Below are 19405 nucleotides of genomic sequence, written 5' to 3'. Positions count from 1 at the left end.
CTGATGTAAAGAACTCTGTCCCCATTCACTGACAGCCAGCAGAGATCTTATAACTGATAACTCAACCATAACTTTATTTTTCAGTTAGTATTTTAGGCAGAATCCACACCAGAAATTCCTAAGCCTAATCTGCAATGTGTGCACATAGCCTTAGTGTCAGGTGGGAAACTACAACTCCCAACATGCTGACATGTCATGGATTGCATACATGATGCGTGCCTGTTGGTGTGTACAATGGAGTCGCAGCCTGCTTCCTCCACCACCCTCCTCCTCCTCTCCGAGGGGACAATCCCAAACACTCTGCTGACTGCTGGTTGTCTTAGCAGCGATCTGTAAACTGAAGGCTTCCATTCACTGGCCGCAGGCTCCCGCTGTCGGCTTCCACTGAACATGGACCACGTCTAACGCCCGGCTCTGAGAGAGGGTGCCATCTGGAGAAGACCCTCGCACCTGCCATGGTCGGCCACGTCCGCTCCGCTGTGATCACACGCAGGTGACTGCTCGCTCTTTTCTCGCACTGTTCTTGGGTTTCACAGTCGGGTCACATTACGCAGACGTGTGAAGTAGTCAGGACGGCTTCCAGGTCTCCTCCATTGGTCACAAGTCATTCATTGTATTTGAATGGCGATTACATATTCCGTAGCGCAGTACTCATATTGCCGGCACTTACACCGGGGGACGCACAATCTAAATTCTTAATAAATGTGCACGTTTTTGGAATGGTGGAGGAAGAAGCTGGACAGTATAAGTCTTCGTGGTCTTCCAAGATGGGATGTTGGGAATCAGGTGACAGGTCAAGCTGTCAGTGACAACCGCCATCATGGCAGCAATCTGGACTGGTCAGCGGCATAGATAACCGGAGGAGGTGTGTAAGTGGTTGCCCGGGGACCTGGGCAATCACCAGGCACTGGTACCGGGAACACTGCGATTGGCACTGTCATGGGTAAACAGGTTGATATTGTTCGGCCGCACTGTGACTGGCACCGACGTAGAATCCTTGCAGTTGGCGCTGTTGTCAAAATTCCACCCTAATATTTTCTTGAGGCATCGCCTGGCAAGCTGGGAAAAACATAGGTTAAAGGTTCTTTCCCCCAAATCTCATGATTTGGCGAGGAGTTACAGGTCCTTCTCAAAAAATTAGCATATAGTGTTAAATTTCATTATTTACCATAATGTAATGATTACAATTAAACTTTCATATATTATAGATTCATTATCCACCAACTGAAATTTGTCAGGTCTTTTATTGTTTTAATACTGATGATTTTGGCATACAACTCCTGATAACCCAAAAAACCTGTCTCAATAAATTAGCATATCAAGAAAAGGTTCTCTAAACGACCTATTACCCTAATCTTCTGAATCAACTAATTAACTCTAAACACATGCAAAAGATACCTGAGGCTTTTATAAACTCCCTGCCTGGTTCATTACTCAAAACCCCCATCATGGGTAAGACTAGCGACCTGACAGATGTCAAGAAGGCCATCATTGACACCCTCAAGCAAGAGGGTAAGACCCAGAAAGAAATTTCTCAACAAATAGGCTGTTCCCAGAGTGCTGTATCAAGGCACCTCAATGGTAAGTCTGTTGGAAGGAAACAATGTGGCAGAAAACGCTGTACAACGAGAAGAGGAGACCGGACCCTGAGGAAGATTGTGGAGAAGGACCGATTCCAGACCTTGGGGAACCTGAGGAAGCAGTGGACTGAGTCTGGTGTGGAAACATCCAGAGCCACCGTGCACAGGCGTGTGCAGGAAATGGGCTACAGGTGCCGCATTCCCCAGGTAAAGCCACTTTTGAACCATAAACAGCGGCAGAGGCGCCTGACCTGGGCTACAGAGAAGCAGCACTGGACTGTTGCTAAGTGGTCCCAAGTACTTTTTTCTGATGAAAGCAAATTTTGCATGTCATTCGGAAATCAAGGTGCCAGAGTCTGGAGGAAGACTGGGGAGAAGGAAATGCCAAAATGCCTGAAGTCCAGTGTCAAGTACCCACAGTCAGTGATGGTGTGGGGTGCCATGTCAGCTGCTGGTGTTGGTCCACTGTGTTTCATCAAGGGCAGGGTCAATGCAGCTAGCTATCAGGAGATTTTGGAGCACTTCATGCTTCCATCGGCTGAAATGCTTTATGGAGATGAAGATTTCATTTTTCAGCACGACCTGGCACCTGCTCACAGTGCCAAAACCACTGGTAAATGGTTTACTGACCATGGTATTACTGTGCTCAATTGGCCTGCCAACTCTCCTGACCTGAACCCCATAGAGAATCTGTGGGATATTGTGAAGAGAAAGTTGAGAGACGCAAGACCCAACACTCTGGATGAGCTTAAGGCCGCTATTGAAGCATCCTGGGCCTCCATAACATCTCAGCAGTGTCACAGGCTGATTGCCTCCATGCCACGCCGCATTGAAGCAGTCATTTCTGCCAAAGGATTCCCCACCAAGTATTGACTGCATAACTGAACATTATTATTTGATGGGTTTTTTGTTTGTTATTAAAAAACACTTTTATTTGATTGGATGGGTGAAATATGCTAATTTATTGAGACAGGTTTTTTGGGTTATCAGGAGTTGTATGCCAAAATCATCAGTATTAAAACAATAAAAGACCTGACAAATTTCAGTTGGTAGATAATGAATCTATAATATATGAAAGTTTAATTGTAATCATTACATTATGGTAAATAATGAAATTTAACACTATATGCTAATTTTTTGAGAAGGACCTGTATGGTGTGTCTGCAGGGTATGTCGGCAGCAAGGGCCATGTGTATGAAGAGCCTGGAGATGTCTCATCGGTGACCCACTGACCGTCTAGCTGAGGATTAGGATCGGTCGTAATGAAACCTCTGATGAGCTAAATAAAAAAAAAAAAAAAAAAGGAATCAGATTATCAAAATCTTACTGCGTGGCAAGTGTTACATTCAGAAAGCTCGGTATCAGACCCCGGCTGCCATAAGCTCAGTTTATGTTTCCTGTCCAAAGGCGCCAAAAGAAAATGGAAGGTTCACGTCTTATTATTCCCTAGAAGCTGCTGATGATGGAGGAGGAGGACGGACACAATGGAGAATCGATTTTGCTATTCCTGGAGGCTGCAGCAAGGGGCGACATGCAAGTAATCACCACAAGTCTCAGTAATGACCCCAGACTTATAAATACTCCCCATCCACAGACTGGGAACACGGCACTAATAGCGGCTGCAGGAGAAAACCGCACAGAGGTGAGTCTGTATATACGGTATATCCTGCTAGTGTCCTGAGCCAGACGTCGTAATCATTGCATTCTTGGTCCTCATTCAGACCTATTGCCCCCCGGTGTATAACATCTGACCACCAAGGTTATAACCTCCGGCCCCCCACCATGCCATCAGCCTATACTAACTTGTGGCAGGGTGGCCGGTGGTGCAGTGCTCCCGGCCATTGGGGTAACACGTCCGTCCATGACATTTCGTCTTCCTGACTCTTCCCCCATTACTTGTCAGCGATATTATTGAGAAGTGGAAGGAACCGCAGCAACTCAGCCACAAAAATGAAATGGAGACCCCGTAACGTTACAGAGCGGGGGCTGAGTGTTAAGAAAGCAGAGGGCAGAAAAGTCACCAGTGCTCTACTGACCCCAAAACGGCAGAGTGCAGTCTTCCCCTGGTATCAGCACAAAGACTGTTCCTCCGCTGGGAGCTTCATGGCCGAGCAGCTGCATGCAGCCATAGATCACCAAACACAATGCCGAGCGTCGGATGGAGTGGTGTGAAGCCGCCACCACTGGACTCTGGAGGAGACGTGTTCTGTGCAGTGACGGATCACACTTCTCTATCTGCATCTGATGGAGGACTCTAGGTTTGGTGATTCCAGGAGGACGTTACGGTAACCCCCTGACTGCATTGTGCCCCCTGTACAGAGGGTGGAGGAGGATAATGCATATCCATGCTGAACTTTCCTCTCACTTTGCATCTAACTCTCTCTTCGACAACCTACAATCTGGCTTCTCTATACTCCTCCTCCTAGACCGGTCCTCTGCCTTCGACACAGTTGACCACTGCCTCCTACTACAAATCCTCTCTTCTTTTGGTGTCAAAGACGTTGCCCTATCTTGGATCTCCTCATACCTTGCTAACCGCACATTTAGCGTTTCCTACTCCCATACTACCTCCTCATCTCACCCCCTCTCTGTTGGAGTCCCCCAAGGCTCTGTCCTAGGACCCTTACTCTTCTCAATCTATACACTCAACTCATAAGGTCCTATGGCTTCCAGTACCACCTATATGCTGATGACACTCAGATCTACCTCTCTGGCCCAGATGTCACCTCTCTGCTCTCCAGAATCCCTGAGTGTCTATCTGCCATATCCTCCTTCTTCTCCTCTCGCTTCCTCAAGCTCAATGTGGACAAATCTGAACTCATTATCTTTCCTCCATCTCGCATATCTTCCCTACCTGATCTATCTATCAAAATAAATGAAATCACACTTTCCCCTGTCCCCAAAATCCGCTGCCTCGGAGTAACCCTTGACTCTGCCCTGTCCTTCAAACCGCACATCCAAGCTCTCGCCACCTCCTGTCGCCTCCAGCTCAAAAATATTTCCAGAATCCGTCCTTTCCTCAACCCTCACTCTATCAAAATGCTTGTGCATGTCCTAATCATCTCCCGCCTCGACTACTGCAACATCCTCCTCTGTGGCCTACCTTCTAACACTCTCGCACCTCTCCAGTCCATCCTTAACTCTGCTGCCCGACTAATTAATCTCTCTCCTCGCTACACTCCTGCTTCACCTCTTTGCAAATCCCTTCACTGGCTCCCAATTTCCCAGCTTATCCAGTTCAAACTACTAGTACTGACCTACAAAGCCATCCATAACCTTTCTCCTCCGTATATTTCCACACTAATCTCTTAATATCTTCCCTCACGTAATCTCCGGTCCCCCAAGACCTCCTCCTCTCCTCCACGCTTATTCGCTCCTCACTCAATCGCCTCCAAGATTTCTCCCGAATATCCCCCCATCCTCTGGAATTCTGTGCCCCAAAATATCCTGTTATCCACTACTTTTGGATCCTTCAAAAGAAACCTGAATACCCACCTCTTCAAGGAAGCTTACAGCCTGTAAAGACCACACGGCCACCTCAACACCATCGGAGCTACTGCAACCCCCGACCTACTGTCTCCTTCCCCATAATACTGTAGAATGTAAGCCCGCGGGGGCAGGGTCCTCGCCTCTCTCTACCAGTCTGTCATTGTTAGTTTTGTTTATTGTAAGTGATATTTGTATTTTGATGTAACCCCTTCTCATGTACAGCACCATGGAATTAATGGTGCTATATAAATAAATAATAATAATAATGCTATGTGCTGTTATCAGGGGGCGGCCTCGGACCCTCAACTCCAGTGATGGGAAATCTTAATCTTCAGCATAAGACATTGTGGACAATTGTAGCTGCCATCTTTGTAGGAACAGTTTGGGGAAGACCCTTATCTGCCCCCCCATGACTGTGCCCAGGGCACAAGCTCCATACAGACATGGAGGGGGGGAGTTTGGAACATGACCTCAGCCCCATCCAACACCTATAATGAAGGTTATGAGCCCGGCCTCTCCCCAACATCAGGGTCCGACCTCATAAATGGAAGGGAAAAAATTCCCACGGACGCCTTCAAAATCCCTCCCAGAAGAGCGGGAGTCATTATATCTGGAGAGTGGCGACTCAATATAAATGTCTATGGATGTAGAATGGGACCCCTGGAGTACGGATGTGGAGGGGGCACATACTTTTCTCCATATAGTGTATATATAGCAGGGTTGAGTCTGAAATTTGTCAAAATTTCTATATTAGCATGTTTTACCGTGCTTGTGGTTTTGCATAGTGCTTGACTCAGGGGGTCATCCCCTAAAAGCTAAATGACCTGTTCAGCTCTGCTACATCTGATGACCATTGTTGGGTGGTATTGTCCACGTTGGCCGACAGTCAGGTAACATCGTCAATAAGGAGGACAGACATTGGTGACTCATGGAGTTGAGGGAAATCGCTCTTCATCATTGCTCTGTCCTGCAGGTGATTGCGATTCTTCTGGAACATGGGGCTGACGTCACCTTCTGCAATTTTGCGAACCAGACGGCTGTGCATGTGGCTGACGCTGACACCCGGGCGCAGCTGCTGGCCGCGGTCACACGGATCTCATTTCCGCAGCTATCGATGATGCAGGCCGCATGGCAAGGAGATCTGGAGAGAATTCAGCACCTATTGGTCAGTGACCTACTAGAGATACATAGCATCCAGGCTGGAATAACCCCAAGCATGTCCTAGCTGTTAGAGCTTGCTGGGAGTTGTGGTTTCCCAGTTGGCTGGAGACCCGCTGTCTTAGATCGGGCCCCTCTTCTCTGCCTACTTTAGTTAATAATTGTATGATAATGTCCCATAAAATAACAATGAAGCATAATTTCTTGTTATTCCCACTGTACTGATCCTCTGTTATTCCTCTTGGAAATGTATAAATAATCACTAAATGCACTGACGGCGTTCACTCGGTGCTGATTGTAGAAGGACACACAGCCCTATGATGATCGGAGAAGGAAAAACCCAGTGATAGCTTCCAGGAGGAATAATGGGAACAGCACAACCATAAGAGAACATGTGCTCCAGAACCGGGATTCTTCTCATGATCTGAACACATTGCTCTCCAGGTTTGCATTGTTTCCTTACATCGATGCTTTCTCTTCCAGTCCGCAGGCCATGCTCGTTATATGCACTCCAGGAATGGACAAGGCCTGACCCCGGTCATGTTGGTGCTGCGGGACGTAGACCTGTTTGACAGCCTGAATATGGGATCTGACTATAGACCTGACGCCGTGCTGCAAGAACTGCTCAACCACCATGTGTGAGTTCACTAAGCTATAAATACGCAAAAAAGGAAAATGTGATCATGTCTGCGGAGCGCACAGGACTCCCCATAGACTTACAGGCCTAGAGTGGGGAAATACGTTCTCTGCCAGTGTTTATAGGAAAGGGATTATGTCAGAACCTCGCTGCTCATAATGGGGCCACTAAACAACCAGGTACACGGTGACTCCACCAGCAGAATAGTGAGTGCCGCTCTGGAGTATAATACAGGATGTAACTCAGGATCAGTAATGTAATGTATGTACACAGTGACTGCACCAGCAGAATAGTGAGTGCTGCTCTGGAGTATAATACAGGATGTAACTCAGGATCAGTACAGGATCAGTAATGTGATATATGTACACAATGACTGCACCAGCAGAATAGTGAGTGCCGCTCTGGAGTATAATACAGGATGTAACTCAGGACCAGTAATGTATGTACACAGTGACTGCACCAGCAGAATAGTGAGTGCAGCTCTGGAGTATAATACAGGATGTAACTCAGGATCAGTAATGTAATGTATGTACACAGTGACTGCACCAGCAGAATAGTGAGTGCTGCTCTGGAGTATAATACAGGATGTAACTCAGGATCAGTACAGGATCAGTAATGTGATATATGTACACAATGACTGCACCAGCAGAATAGTGAGTGCCGCTCTGGAGTATAATACAGGATGTAACTCAGGACCAGTAATGTATGTACACAGTGACTGCACCAGCAGAATAGTGAGTGCAGCTCTGGAGTATAATACAGGATGTAACTCAGAATCAGTAATGTAATGTATGTACACAGTGACTGCACCAGCAGAATAGTGAGTGCAGCTCTGGAGTATAATACAGGATGTAACTGGGGATCAGTAATGTAATGTATGTACACAGTGACTGCACCAGCAGAATAGTGAGTGCAGCTCTGGAGTATAATACAGGATGTAACTGGGGATCAGTAATGTAATGTATGTACACAGTGACTGCACCAGCAGAATAGTGAGTGCAGCTCTGGAGTATAATACAGGATGTAACTGGGGATCAGTAATGTAATGTATGTACACAGTGACTGCACCAGCAGAATAGTGAGTGCAGCTCTGGAGTATAATACAGGATGTAACTCAGGATCAGTAATGTAATGTATGTACACAGTGACTGCACCAGCAGAATAGTGAGTGCTGCTCTGGAGTATAATACAGGATGTAACTCAGGATCAGTACAGGATCAGTAATGTGATATATGTACACAATGACTGCACCAGCAGAATAGTAAGTGCCGCTCTGGAGTATAATACAGGATGTAACTCAGCCAGGATCAGTAATGTAATGTATGTACACAGTGACTGCGCCAGCAGAATAGTGAGTGCCGCTCTGGAGTATAATACAGGAGGTAACTCAGGATCAGTAATGTAATGTATGTACACAGTGACTGCACCAGCAGAATAGTGAGTGCAGCTCTGGGGTATAATACAGGATGTAACTCAGGATCAGTAATGTAATGTATGTACACAGTGACTGCACCAGCAGAATAGTGAGTGCAGCTCTAGGGTATAATACAGGATGTAACTCAGGATCAGTAATGTAATGTATGTACACAGTGACTGCACCAGCAGAATAGTGAGTGCTGCTCTGGAGTATAATACAGGATGTAACTCAGGATCAGTACAGGATCAGTAATGTGATATATGTACACAATGACTGCACCAGCAGAATAGTGAGTGCCGCTCTGGAGTATAATACAGGATGTAACTCAGGACCAGTAATGTATGTACACAGTGACTGCACCAGCAGAATAGTGAGTGCAGCTCTGGAGTATAATACAGGATGTAACTCAGAATCAGTAATGTAATGTATGTACACAGTGACTGCACCAGCAGAATAGTGAGTGCAGCTCTGGAGTATAATACAGGATGTAACTGGGGATCAGTAATGTAATGTATGTACACAGTGACTGCACCAGCAGAATAGTGAGTGCAGCTCTGGAGTATAATACAGGATGTAACTCAGGATCAGTAATGTAATGTATGTACACAGTGACTGCACCAGCAGAATAGTGAGTGCTGCTCTGGAGTATAATACAGGATGTAACTCAGGATCAGTACAGGATCAGTAATGTGATATATGTACACAATGACTGCACCAGCAGAATAGTGAGTGCCGCTCTGGAGTATAATACAGGATGTAACTCAGGACCAGTAATGTATGTACACAGTGACTGCACCAGCAGAATAGTGAGTGCAGCTCTGGAGTATAATACAGGATGTAACTCAGAATCAGTAATGTAATGTATGTACACAGTGACTGCACCAGCAGAATAGTGAGTGCAGCTCTGGAGTATAATACAGGATGTAACTGGGGATCAGTAATGTAATGTATGTACACAGTGACTGCACCAGCAGAATAGTGAGTGCAGCTCTGGAGTATAATACAGGATGTAACTCAGGATCAGTAATGTAATGTATGTACACAGTGACTGCACCAGCAGAATAGTGAGTGCTGCTCTGGAGTATAATACAGGATGTAACTCAGGATCAGTACAGGATCAGTAATGTGATATATGTACACAATGACTGCACCAGCAGAATAGTGAGTGCCGCTCTGGAGTATAATACAGGATGTAACTCAGCCAGGATCAGTAATGTAATGTATGTACACAGTGACTGCGCCAGCAGAATAGTGAGTGCCGCTCTGGAGTATAATACAGGAGGTAACTCAGGATCAGTAATCTAATGTATGTACACAGTGACTGCACCAGCAGAATAGTGAGTGCAGCTCTGGAGTATGATACAGGATGTAACTCAGGATCAGTAATGTAATGTATGTACACAGTGACTGCACCAGCAGAATAGTGAGTGCAGCTCTGGGGTATAATTCAGGATGTAACTCAGGATCAGTAATGTAATGTATGTACACAGTGACTGCACCAGCAGAATAGTGAGTGCCGCTCTGGAGTATAATACAGGAGGTAACTCAGGATCAGTAATGTAATGTATGTACACAGTGACTGCACCAGCAGAATAGTGAGTGCAGCTCTGGAGTATGATACAGGATGTAACTCAGGATCAGTAATGTAATGTATGTACACAGTGACTGCACCAGCAGAATAGTGAGTGCAGCTCTGGGGTATAATTCAGGATGTAACTCAGGATCAGTAATGTAATGTATGTACACAGTGACTGCACCAGCAGAATAGTGAGTGCAGCTCTGGGGTATAATACAGGATGTAACTCAGGATCAGTAATGTAATGTATGTACACAGTGACTGCACCAGCAGAATAGTGAGTGCAGCTCTGGAGTATAATACAGGATGTAACTCAGGATCAGTAATGTAATGTATGTACACAGTGATTGCACCAGCAGAATAGTGAGTGCAGCTCTGGAGTATGATACAGGATGTAACTCAGGATCAGTAATGTAATGTATGTACACAGTGACTGCACCAGCAGAATAGTGAGTGCAGCTCTGGGGTATAGTACAGGATGTAACTCAGGATCAGTAATGTAATGTATGTACACTGTGACTGCACCAGCAGAATAGTGAGTGCAGCTCTGGAGTATAATACAGGATGTAACTCAGGATTAGTAATGTAATGTATGTACACAGTGACTGCACCAGCAGAATAGTGAGTGCAGCTCTGGAGTATGATACAGGATGTAACTCAGGATCAGTAATGTAATGTATGTACACAGTGACTGCACCAGCAGAATAGTGAGTGCAGCTCTGGAGTATAATACACGATGTAACTCAGGATCAGTAATGTAATGTATGTACACAGTGACTGCACCAGCAGAATAGTGAGTGCAGCTCTGGGGTATAATACAGGATGTAACTCAGGATCAGTAATGTAATGTGATTGCTATGAGAAAAGCCTTTAGTTTACGTAGGTCTTTTTCTGCAGAGACACTGAGCTCTTGGATAACGGAGGACGGTCAGCAGTCAGCTATGTGTCAAAAGTGAGGAGTCCCCTGGGACAGCAGCTGATAGATGCCCTGGAGAGGTGTGGGCCCCCGGCAGGTAAAAATCTGTGTTCTGATGTGTGGGCAGGAGGGACAAGACCATTGAGTGACTAAACCATTCACAGGTCTGTTCTTCCGTTCACAGGCGCATATGATGAAGCCTCATGTGACTTGTGTCCTGGGACAAAGCCTTCCTTATGTGACAGTCCACCAGATGGATTCCCGAGCGCTGCCACTCAGGACCAGAGCGCTGAGGAGGTAAGATGCCCCCGGCCGTCTCCTCCTTTTACCTCTTATTTTCAAAATTGCTCCTTTTTAGCCACATTTAGGTTACATCAATGTTTTCCAAGCTCTGTTTTTCCTGCTTTTGCAAAACTGCAACTCCCAGCACATCCTGATATCCTGTTAGCTCACATTGGGAGTTGAAGTATTGCGACAGCTCTCCTAGGCGTTTATGGGGCATTCATTGTGCGCTTTTCTTAAAGGGGCTCAACAGGATTGTGCAAACATGACTTCTTTGTTTCTTAAACAGCGCCACATGTATTCCCAGGTTGTAAGCGGTAGTGCAGCTCAAACCAATTATCTCCAGTGGAAATTAACTGCAATATCAAGTGCAATCCGTGGATATTGGTGGTGCGAATTCCTGAAGAAAAAGCAAACCTTTTTTTATTTATTTATTTTTTTAAATCATGGACAATGCCTTAAAAACACGAACCCTTGTACATTTATGGGTCATTGAATTTGCGCCTTTTTTCTAGGAGTGATTTTTGCATTTTTACCTTATTATCCATTTTGAAGCTTTTTGCCGCTTTCCTTTTTTTCTCGGCAAGAGTTCCAGTTATGTTCAACAAATTCATGAATTGCAACTTTTTAACAAGTCACTATCTTTTTTTTAAGCAAATCTATTCCACTACTCCTGGTGTATTTTTGTTTTTCACTAATTTAAAGATTAATGTGAAACATACAGAAGAACTGTGCAACGTATAAATCTAAAAAAAAGTGCAAAATCACACAAAATAGCAATAAAACCAAAACAACTAAGGCTACGTTCACATTAGTGTTTTGCGGGGTTGCGTCGGGTGCAGCCGCGGCGACGCATGCGTCATGCGCCCCTATATTTAACATGGGGGGCGCATGGACATGCGTTGTGCTGCATTTTGCGACACATGCATTTTTTTTGCCGCAAGCGTAGGGCGCAGAGGACGCAGCAAGTTGCATTTTTTTTGCGTCCAAAATTCGGCAAAAAAGGATGCATGCGTCGCAAAACGCTGCGTTTTAGCGTGCGTTTTTGTTTGCGTTGTGCGTTGCATCTCCGACGCAACATCGCACAACGCAAATGTGAACGTAGCCTAAGAATCCACACAAATTTTAGTAGAAAATCCACCTGGGTAAAAAAAAAAAAAAAAGGCAAAACAGAAAGGTGACTTTAAAAAAAAAAAAAAGACTAGCGGCCATAGTGTTTCTGAGTAGGAAATGGTTGTGTCATTTTGAATGCCAGTCTTAATGAACGGCGCGCTGGAGGAAGATGCAGGGGCCTCTTAGTGAATTTGGCACATCTTTTCAATTGCTGTGTGCCGCCGCCTGAAGTATACACTAGGCTGGGGGCTGCGATGGAGCCATCCACTTTTATAAAAAGTTGGAGGAATTGGCCGTCGATGGCGTAAAAATAGCCAAAGTCACAATTTTTTTTTGCATAACTTCGAGTTGCGAAAACAAACAGAAACCACATTTAGAGCAGTTTTACTCTAAAATTCTGGTGTAATTTGCCTCATGAATTGAGCCCATACTGCAGCAACTCTAGGAAAACTTATCTAAAAGAATAGCTGTTTTTGCTGTCCATAGCAACCAATCACATAGCAGCTTTCATTTTATCAGAGCGGTTTAGGAAATGAAAGCTGAGCTCTGATTGGTTGCTATGGACAACAAGGACAGTTCTTAGAAATGAGGCCTACTAGGCTTTTACTTGTTTTACTTATCCTAAAGTGGTTTCTTCATTAAACAAAAAAAATACTTAAGTTCATTAGATAAAACTCCAGCATGACACCACCCTACGTTGTGGAAATTCATCAAGGCGCTTACCGCCTTTGGTGTTTTTACACTGAGGGAGTCTCCATTTGTCTAGAAAGTGGTCCCGGCCTATTACAGCCCGCCAGATTAACTTTATGCCAAAAAAGGTGCCTAAATTATAACAGAAATCTACCCCATCTCTTAGCTGGCATGGATTTCGGATTCTTGGCTTAAAGACACGACAAATTCATTAAATCTTATTTCAGCAAGCTTTTCATCAAGATTGGGTCATGAAATGACAGGCTTGATGAATTTGTCCATATGGGTGGAAAACAGCGAGGAAATGTCACCCCTTGCTCTGACAGACCATCAATGTGTCCATGGGCGGCCATTGTTTTGGAACTTGATGTCAGTCAGAACTTTGATGCAGGTGAAGGCGGCTGATTGCTTGGAAGGGCTTAAATAAAAAATTGCATCTAAAATGTTAAATTTGCGCAATACCTAATGTCTGGTGAAATATTACTATTTTTATGTTTCGTGAAGTGGCCTTTTTTTAAAACTTTTTTTTAAAGTGACAAGAAGAACTGCAGCCATATTGGCTGTCACCTTTAATTTATCTCCTCTCTAGTGATAGTAAAACCGTAATTTCTCTCAATAAAGTGAAAGTTTTACCATCAGTTCATGAAAAGGTGACAACTAGAACGGCTTTATAAAAAAAATAAATTAAAAGATCGCCACCATGGTAAATCAGAAATATGCCAATATCGCTGCTAGGCCTCATTCAGACGTCTGGTTTTCACAGATAGAACAAGTTCCCGTTATATTCTATGGCCATTTATACGTGTCCATGATGTGACCTATAGTCCTAAAAAAAAAGAGACTTTTTTATTTCGATCCAATTTGCGAATAAGTCCATGTGTGATCTGAGTACTGTCTGTTATTTATTGTTTAATGGTTAGTAGAAAATTTGGAAAATTTCCTTTTTTACCCCCTATTTAAAAATGGACAGTGAGCCTGAAAATTGCCTGTCATGACAGTTCCTCCATACCAGGTATTAAGGGTCCAATTTATTATTGCATTGGAATCTTATTTCTGTCAAGTTTCTGTTTGTTTGTTTTTACAGCTTTTTTTGTCATTTGTGCCAAATTTATCTTTCCGTTTGTGCCTTTTCTGAAGTCTGTTCTATGCGATCACCTGTGTTTTTTTTTTCTTTTTGTTCTCCGCTATGGGCGTTGCATTTGAAAACAGAAATTATCAGAAATCTCAAAATTTGTTGCAAATGCACTCCAAAAGATTTTTTACATAGGCCAGATTTTTATTAAGCAATCTTTACAACATTTTGTAGAACATTTGAGGTTTTGATTTAAAAAAATTGCAACAATGGTTAAAAGGCAAAGAAAACATTATTTTTTTTTACTTTGGGCCAAATTCATAACCCGCATGCACCATTTTAGTGAATTTGGTGCAAAAAATATCACCAAATACCACAAAATAAAAAAAAAAATGTAATTAAAAAAAAAAAAAACAGCAAATGATGTATCGGAGCCTAAATCTTTATTTATAATGAGAAAAAGAAAAAAAAGAGCTGTAGTGTAAAGCATGGAAGTTTAAAGCAGCAGTTAGCAGGTTTTGCTTAAGGTAAAACCACAATTCTGTCCAAGAGATCTGCAAAGTCCCGTTAATAGTTTTCCTTCTGTCCTTCGACAAACGTTAGTTTACAGCAGCCTGCCGTGTGCGGAGAGAATCCAGATGTCATGGACGACCATAGAGAATATTTAATGACACCATAAGCTCCCGCACCATGGGCTCTTGCACTCGTTTTAGTACATGAAGCCCTGTGTGTGCCTGCAGCCACGCGGTGTAGGATTGCGCCGCCTTTGTCCACCATTGGTGTGTATTTCACGGTTAGCACCATCACGGTGAACCACCTGCCTCTTGGCTAATAATCACTCAGCCGTATCATGTGTGACCAGATGGTTGGCACCATTCCCTCACATTTTTCTCACTACAATGACAAAATGGCTAATTGTGTAACGAGATAAGACGAGAGCCGCAGGCTGGGACTGGGGAACTGCTGGAAGGTAACGATGGCTAGAGCCGGCGGAGATGGCAGATCTCACTGGATCATCAGCCAATCCCTTTATTGTAAACTGGGTGGATCATCATTGCTTTTGCCCTTTTCTCTGTAGGAAACATTTTTCACATTTTTTATTCACGCCTTGTTCATTTAATTTGCGCCTTTTAATACCTTAACTTTACTTTGTTTTGTCTTATTCTTTTTTTTTTTACCACCATGGCTGTGGTTTTGGTTACTCAGATGCTTTAACCTAATAAATCATTTGCAACTTTTCGAATTATCGCACACTTTTGTGCAATTGTAATTCAGTACCCTACTGATCTATTTTGCATATTTTTTTTAACAGTTCAAGACTAGTATGATATTTTCAAGCTTATTGAAAGGATCGTGTGACCTTTAGAGACAAAAAATAAGAATTTTTGAATTTGAGCCAATTCATCAAATATTGTGCACCAAGATTGAAGAATTTGTCATAAAATTCAGCAACATAAAAGAGACAAAAAAAAACCTTAAAAAAAAATTTGAGTTGAGGCCAAAGTCTTTTGTACTATGGCAACAGTTCTTCAACATCTGAAGCTAGATTTAGATCCCTGTCTTGGCGTGAAGATAAGCAGCACCAAGTATTTCTTGCAGGTGCTTATTTCCAATGAAAACTGGTCAATTGAGCACAGTCTTCAATTCTGCGTCTTGCATCTTGAGCGTTTTTGGGGTCTACTAACCCAGGATGCCACAGACATGAAGACTGGCTGCAATGGAGAACCGCATTGAACATCGGACCAGGGCAGCATGAATCTTTTTGCTCACCTTAATTGAGAAGACATTTTTTATTTCCATAACTTACTAGTATTCCGGTTTGTATTCCAGTTGAGCAGTGACGGGATTTTCCAAGAGATTTTAGAGGAGCCCCCGAATCCTGCAGCAGGTAATGAATTCTAATAGTAGCGTACAAGTCCATGAAGAAATAGTAGAGCCGCACAGCTGTTTTCACCAAGATCAGCCGCGGTCTGTACCACGCATATTACACAGGAGCCCGATATCCAAGTAGTGGTGCCCGAAAGAAAAGAGGTTAACAACCAATGGCAGCATACAAAACAAAGCGGCAACACTTACCGGTCCAGGTGTGGTCTGAACCCGTGGAAGCGCTATCGTAGGCGCGAAACGGCCGTCGTCACATCCTGCTCACCTCCTTCCCTGCTTGTTTCCCGAGCCGTGAAGATGACGGTGTCTTTTTGTATTGTCTAAATAAAGGATTCAGACCACACCTGGACTGGTGAGTGTTGCCACTTTGTTCTGTATGCTGCCATTCTAATAGTAGCCCAATAGAAGCTATGACCCTCATGCTAATCTTTCCGATATGGTTGTGTATGCGCTACCTTTTTATTTATTTTTTACTTGACCGTACATACTGTAAATTTGCTGATTTTGTATTTTTTTGCTGATTTAGTGCAAATTACCTGGATTTTTTTGCACATATTTCTTTCTCTATTGCCTTATTACTGTTGTAATTATCAGATATTTCTTGTCACAGTCCTGACATTTCTCTTCTGTATTTTGCTCAGTGGGGGTCGGGCTCACCCTCCTCACTTTGGCCATGTCTCTGAGCACTGAACACCTTGTGCTTGTGTCTTGCTCAGTGGTGGTCGAGCTCGGCCTCCTCACCTCGGCCGTGTCTCTGGACATTGAATACCTTGTACTCCTGGCCTCCAGGGAGGTAATAATTCTGGAATATGGCAGCACTGGAGGATAATGGCTGCTGGTGGCTTCACATCTGATTCTTCTCGTATCTTCAGCAGTTAATCTGCGTCTTTCTTATAACGTTTGTTGCAGCCCTGTTGGATGTCCTTTTCCTTAGTTGCATCCGTTTTTTATACCATACGGTGCCCACTCTCGCTGGCATCTACTGCAGTATGTGTGGGCACTACCACCAATGTCACCCATCGTTTTCCTTTGTTCTAGATCTTGCAGAAGAAGTTACTTTCCAAGAAATGGAAAACTTTTATCAAACGCAAGAACGGTGAGAATAAAGTCGGCCCATGGGGATACGTAAATAGACTTATTGTTGGGACCTCCACCGATACAGAGATTAGACTGAATATTGTGGAGGTCGAGTATATGATGCTGAGCGCTGTACGCTGCTTTTTCAGGCTCATGAAAATGATGTGTAAAGTATCTAGTAAGATTCTGCCCTAAATCTACAGAGAATGGCCAATACGATTACCGCGCACCCTGCTGACTACAGAATATGAGGCTGACATTATTAATCTGTATTACAGGAAAAGACCTTCCTTCTCAAGACAATGGCTCACTGATCCTGCCGCCAAGCTCCAGCCTCAGCAATCAACCACTGCAAGGCTCCCAAACCTTCCACCGCTTCTGGGGAAAGACGCCAGCAAGCTGGAAAGACTGGGGCTCGGCTACCTAGTGCCGGAGTCTTATTGTGAACCCAACATCTTGCAGCATCACCTAAGTCCAAACCCTCTCCGAGACATCAAATACATAAAGGGGCAAATTTGGCATAGTAAGTGTTTACCATGATATACAACTGTCTGTAAATGGCTTGTGTGGCGTTATGATGAAGATTAAAGAATAATATGGTCGCTATTCCCCTTCCATAGTGTAGGCAAAAAAAAAAAATGTTTAGCGGAGTTAGGAATATAGGTTTTCTAAACTTGATAAGCCTTTTAAATTTCTCAGTGACTTATGAGTTATAAGGCTATTCCCAGTGTCACAAAATCAACAGAGCGAGAGATGAGTGAACAGTCTCAAGAACTGTTATTACATGGAAACCAAAAGGCTCATAAAAGAATCCATCAGAGGATAAAATAGTCCAGGAACACAGATACAACCCTGTACGCCTTGTACTCTGTATCCATGGTAGTTTCGAATCTGTTCTTCAGAGTCTGAAAACCACATAAAAATTTACATTTTATGCAGCATTTTTTCTGCTACAAAAACCCAAACGTGTGCACAGACTAGGTCTTGGGTAACATGGTTAGTCCGTATCAGGAGCTCCAGACAGTTTAGCGTTTTATTTCCCCAATCCACACAAGCCTCCTTACCTTGTGTAGCCACCATAGCGTGAAGATATTGCAGCTAATGACGCACAATCTCAGTCTTCAGAAATACTGTTTAAATGTTTTGTTTTGTTTTTTAAAAGACAGTACGTACGGTATACAAAAATATTTAGACGTGAGAGTCCTCAGTGGTTGATAGCCACTCTCATGTCTCAATATTTTTCTATCTACTGGCTAACTACGGGCTTTAGATAACTCTTTCAAAGAGCAGATTTTGATAGGAAATGGACCAGAAAACAGGATGAAAAAACAGGAAAAAAAAGTTTAACACAAAAAAAAAAAAAAAAAAAAAAAAAAGGAAGATCTAAGGGCTAGCCTTCTATAAATGTAGACTTAGCTTGGGGAAGCATTCATGCAGGGGTGCATTCGTGCACTTGTATTCGTGTATTTTTATTCAAAGTACTTTTTTTTTCTAAGTACTCGGCAGTTATAACATGGCAGTTAGACAGGGCAGGAGACAGGTAAGAAAAACTAAATCTATTCCCTATTCACTTGAAACAACACAAATACTCACCATATTTATTTGCATATTCTATATCCTGGCTGCCGCATTCACTCACATTCACCGCCCTTGCATTAACTCTCTACACTCCATCCATATCGGCCCCTCTGTCCTTGCCTCTCCTATGTATAGCACTCATGCTCTGTTCACATTGCTTAGCAGCGCAGATCCATTCAGTCCCACCATCCAACACAAGAGACGCTCTCACAAATCACTTAACCATCTGCTCACTCTTTCGATCCTCCTCCTCCTAGTTGCTGGAGACATCTCTCCAAACCCCGGCCCCCCATGTTATAGCCAGTCAAACCTCCCAATTGCTACACCCAGAAACCCCTCTAACCTTATTAATATTCCCTGCATGCCTTCTGTCTCTTTGAATTGTGCCCTTTGGAATTCTCGCTCTGTGTGTAATAAACTCTCCTTCATCCATGACTTCTTCCTTTCTAATTCTCTTAACCTCCTGGCTCTTACTGAAACCTGGATCCAGCAGTCAGACACCACCGCTGCTGCTGCTCTTTCATATGGTGCACTACACTTTTCTCATACCCCAAGATCGGACAACAGAGCAGGTGGAGGCGTTGGTCTGCTCCTTTCACCAAAATGTACTTTCCAAGTTATCCCCCAAGTACCCTCACTTGTCTTCCCTTCCTTTGAGGTCCATGTGGTCAGACTCTACGTCCCCTTCTCCATGCGAGTGGTGGTGGTGTATCGTCCTCCCGGCCCCTCTCATCAGTTCCTGGATCATTTTGCCACCTGGCTTCCACACTTTCTTTCCTGTGACACCCCCACCCTTATCATGGGTGATTTCAACATCCCTATTGCCTCTCCCCTCTCCCCATCTGCTTCTCACCTTTTGGCTCTAACCTCCTCTTTCGGCCTCTCGCAGCATACTAACTCGCCAACACATGAAGATGGAAACTCCCTTGACTTGGT

General features: G+C 43.8%; 1 protein-coding gene across 1 annotated transcript in view; it reads left to right on the top strand.

The window, feature by feature from the left end:
• Positions 1-316: 316 nt before the first annotated feature.
• The window catches only part of MAP3K19 (mitogen-activated protein kinase kinase kinase 19), a 39151-nt gene continuing 20062 nt past the window's right edge, over positions 317-19405 (top strand). Inside the window, exons 1-9 of the mRNA XM_069732842.1 lie at positions 317-493; positions 3031-3222; positions 6043-6234; positions 6711-6865; positions 10755-10870; positions 10958-11070; positions 15761-15818; positions 16853-16910; positions 17170-17414. Coding sequence (XP_069588943.1) covers positions 3040-3222; positions 6043-6234; positions 6711-6865; positions 10755-10870; positions 10958-11070; positions 15761-15818; positions 16853-16910; positions 17170-17414 — 1120 coding nt within the window. The 5' untranslated portion in view covers positions 317-493; positions 3031-3039. The remainder of the gene's footprint in view (positions 494-3030; positions 3223-6042; positions 6235-6710; positions 6866-10754; positions 10871-10957; positions 11071-15760; positions 15819-16852; positions 16911-17169; positions 17415-19405) is intronic.

The sequence above is a fragment of the Ranitomeya imitator genome, chromosome 7 (assembly GCF_032444005.1).
Source record: "Ranitomeya imitator isolate aRanImi1 chromosome 7, aRanImi1.pri, whole genome shotgun sequence".
Taxonomy (NCBI): domain Eukaryota; kingdom Metazoa; phylum Chordata; class Amphibia; order Anura; family Dendrobatidae; genus Ranitomeya; species Ranitomeya imitator.
The sequence above is the reverse complement of the archived record's forward strand: the minus strand, read 5'-3'. Positions and strand labels throughout refer to the sequence as shown.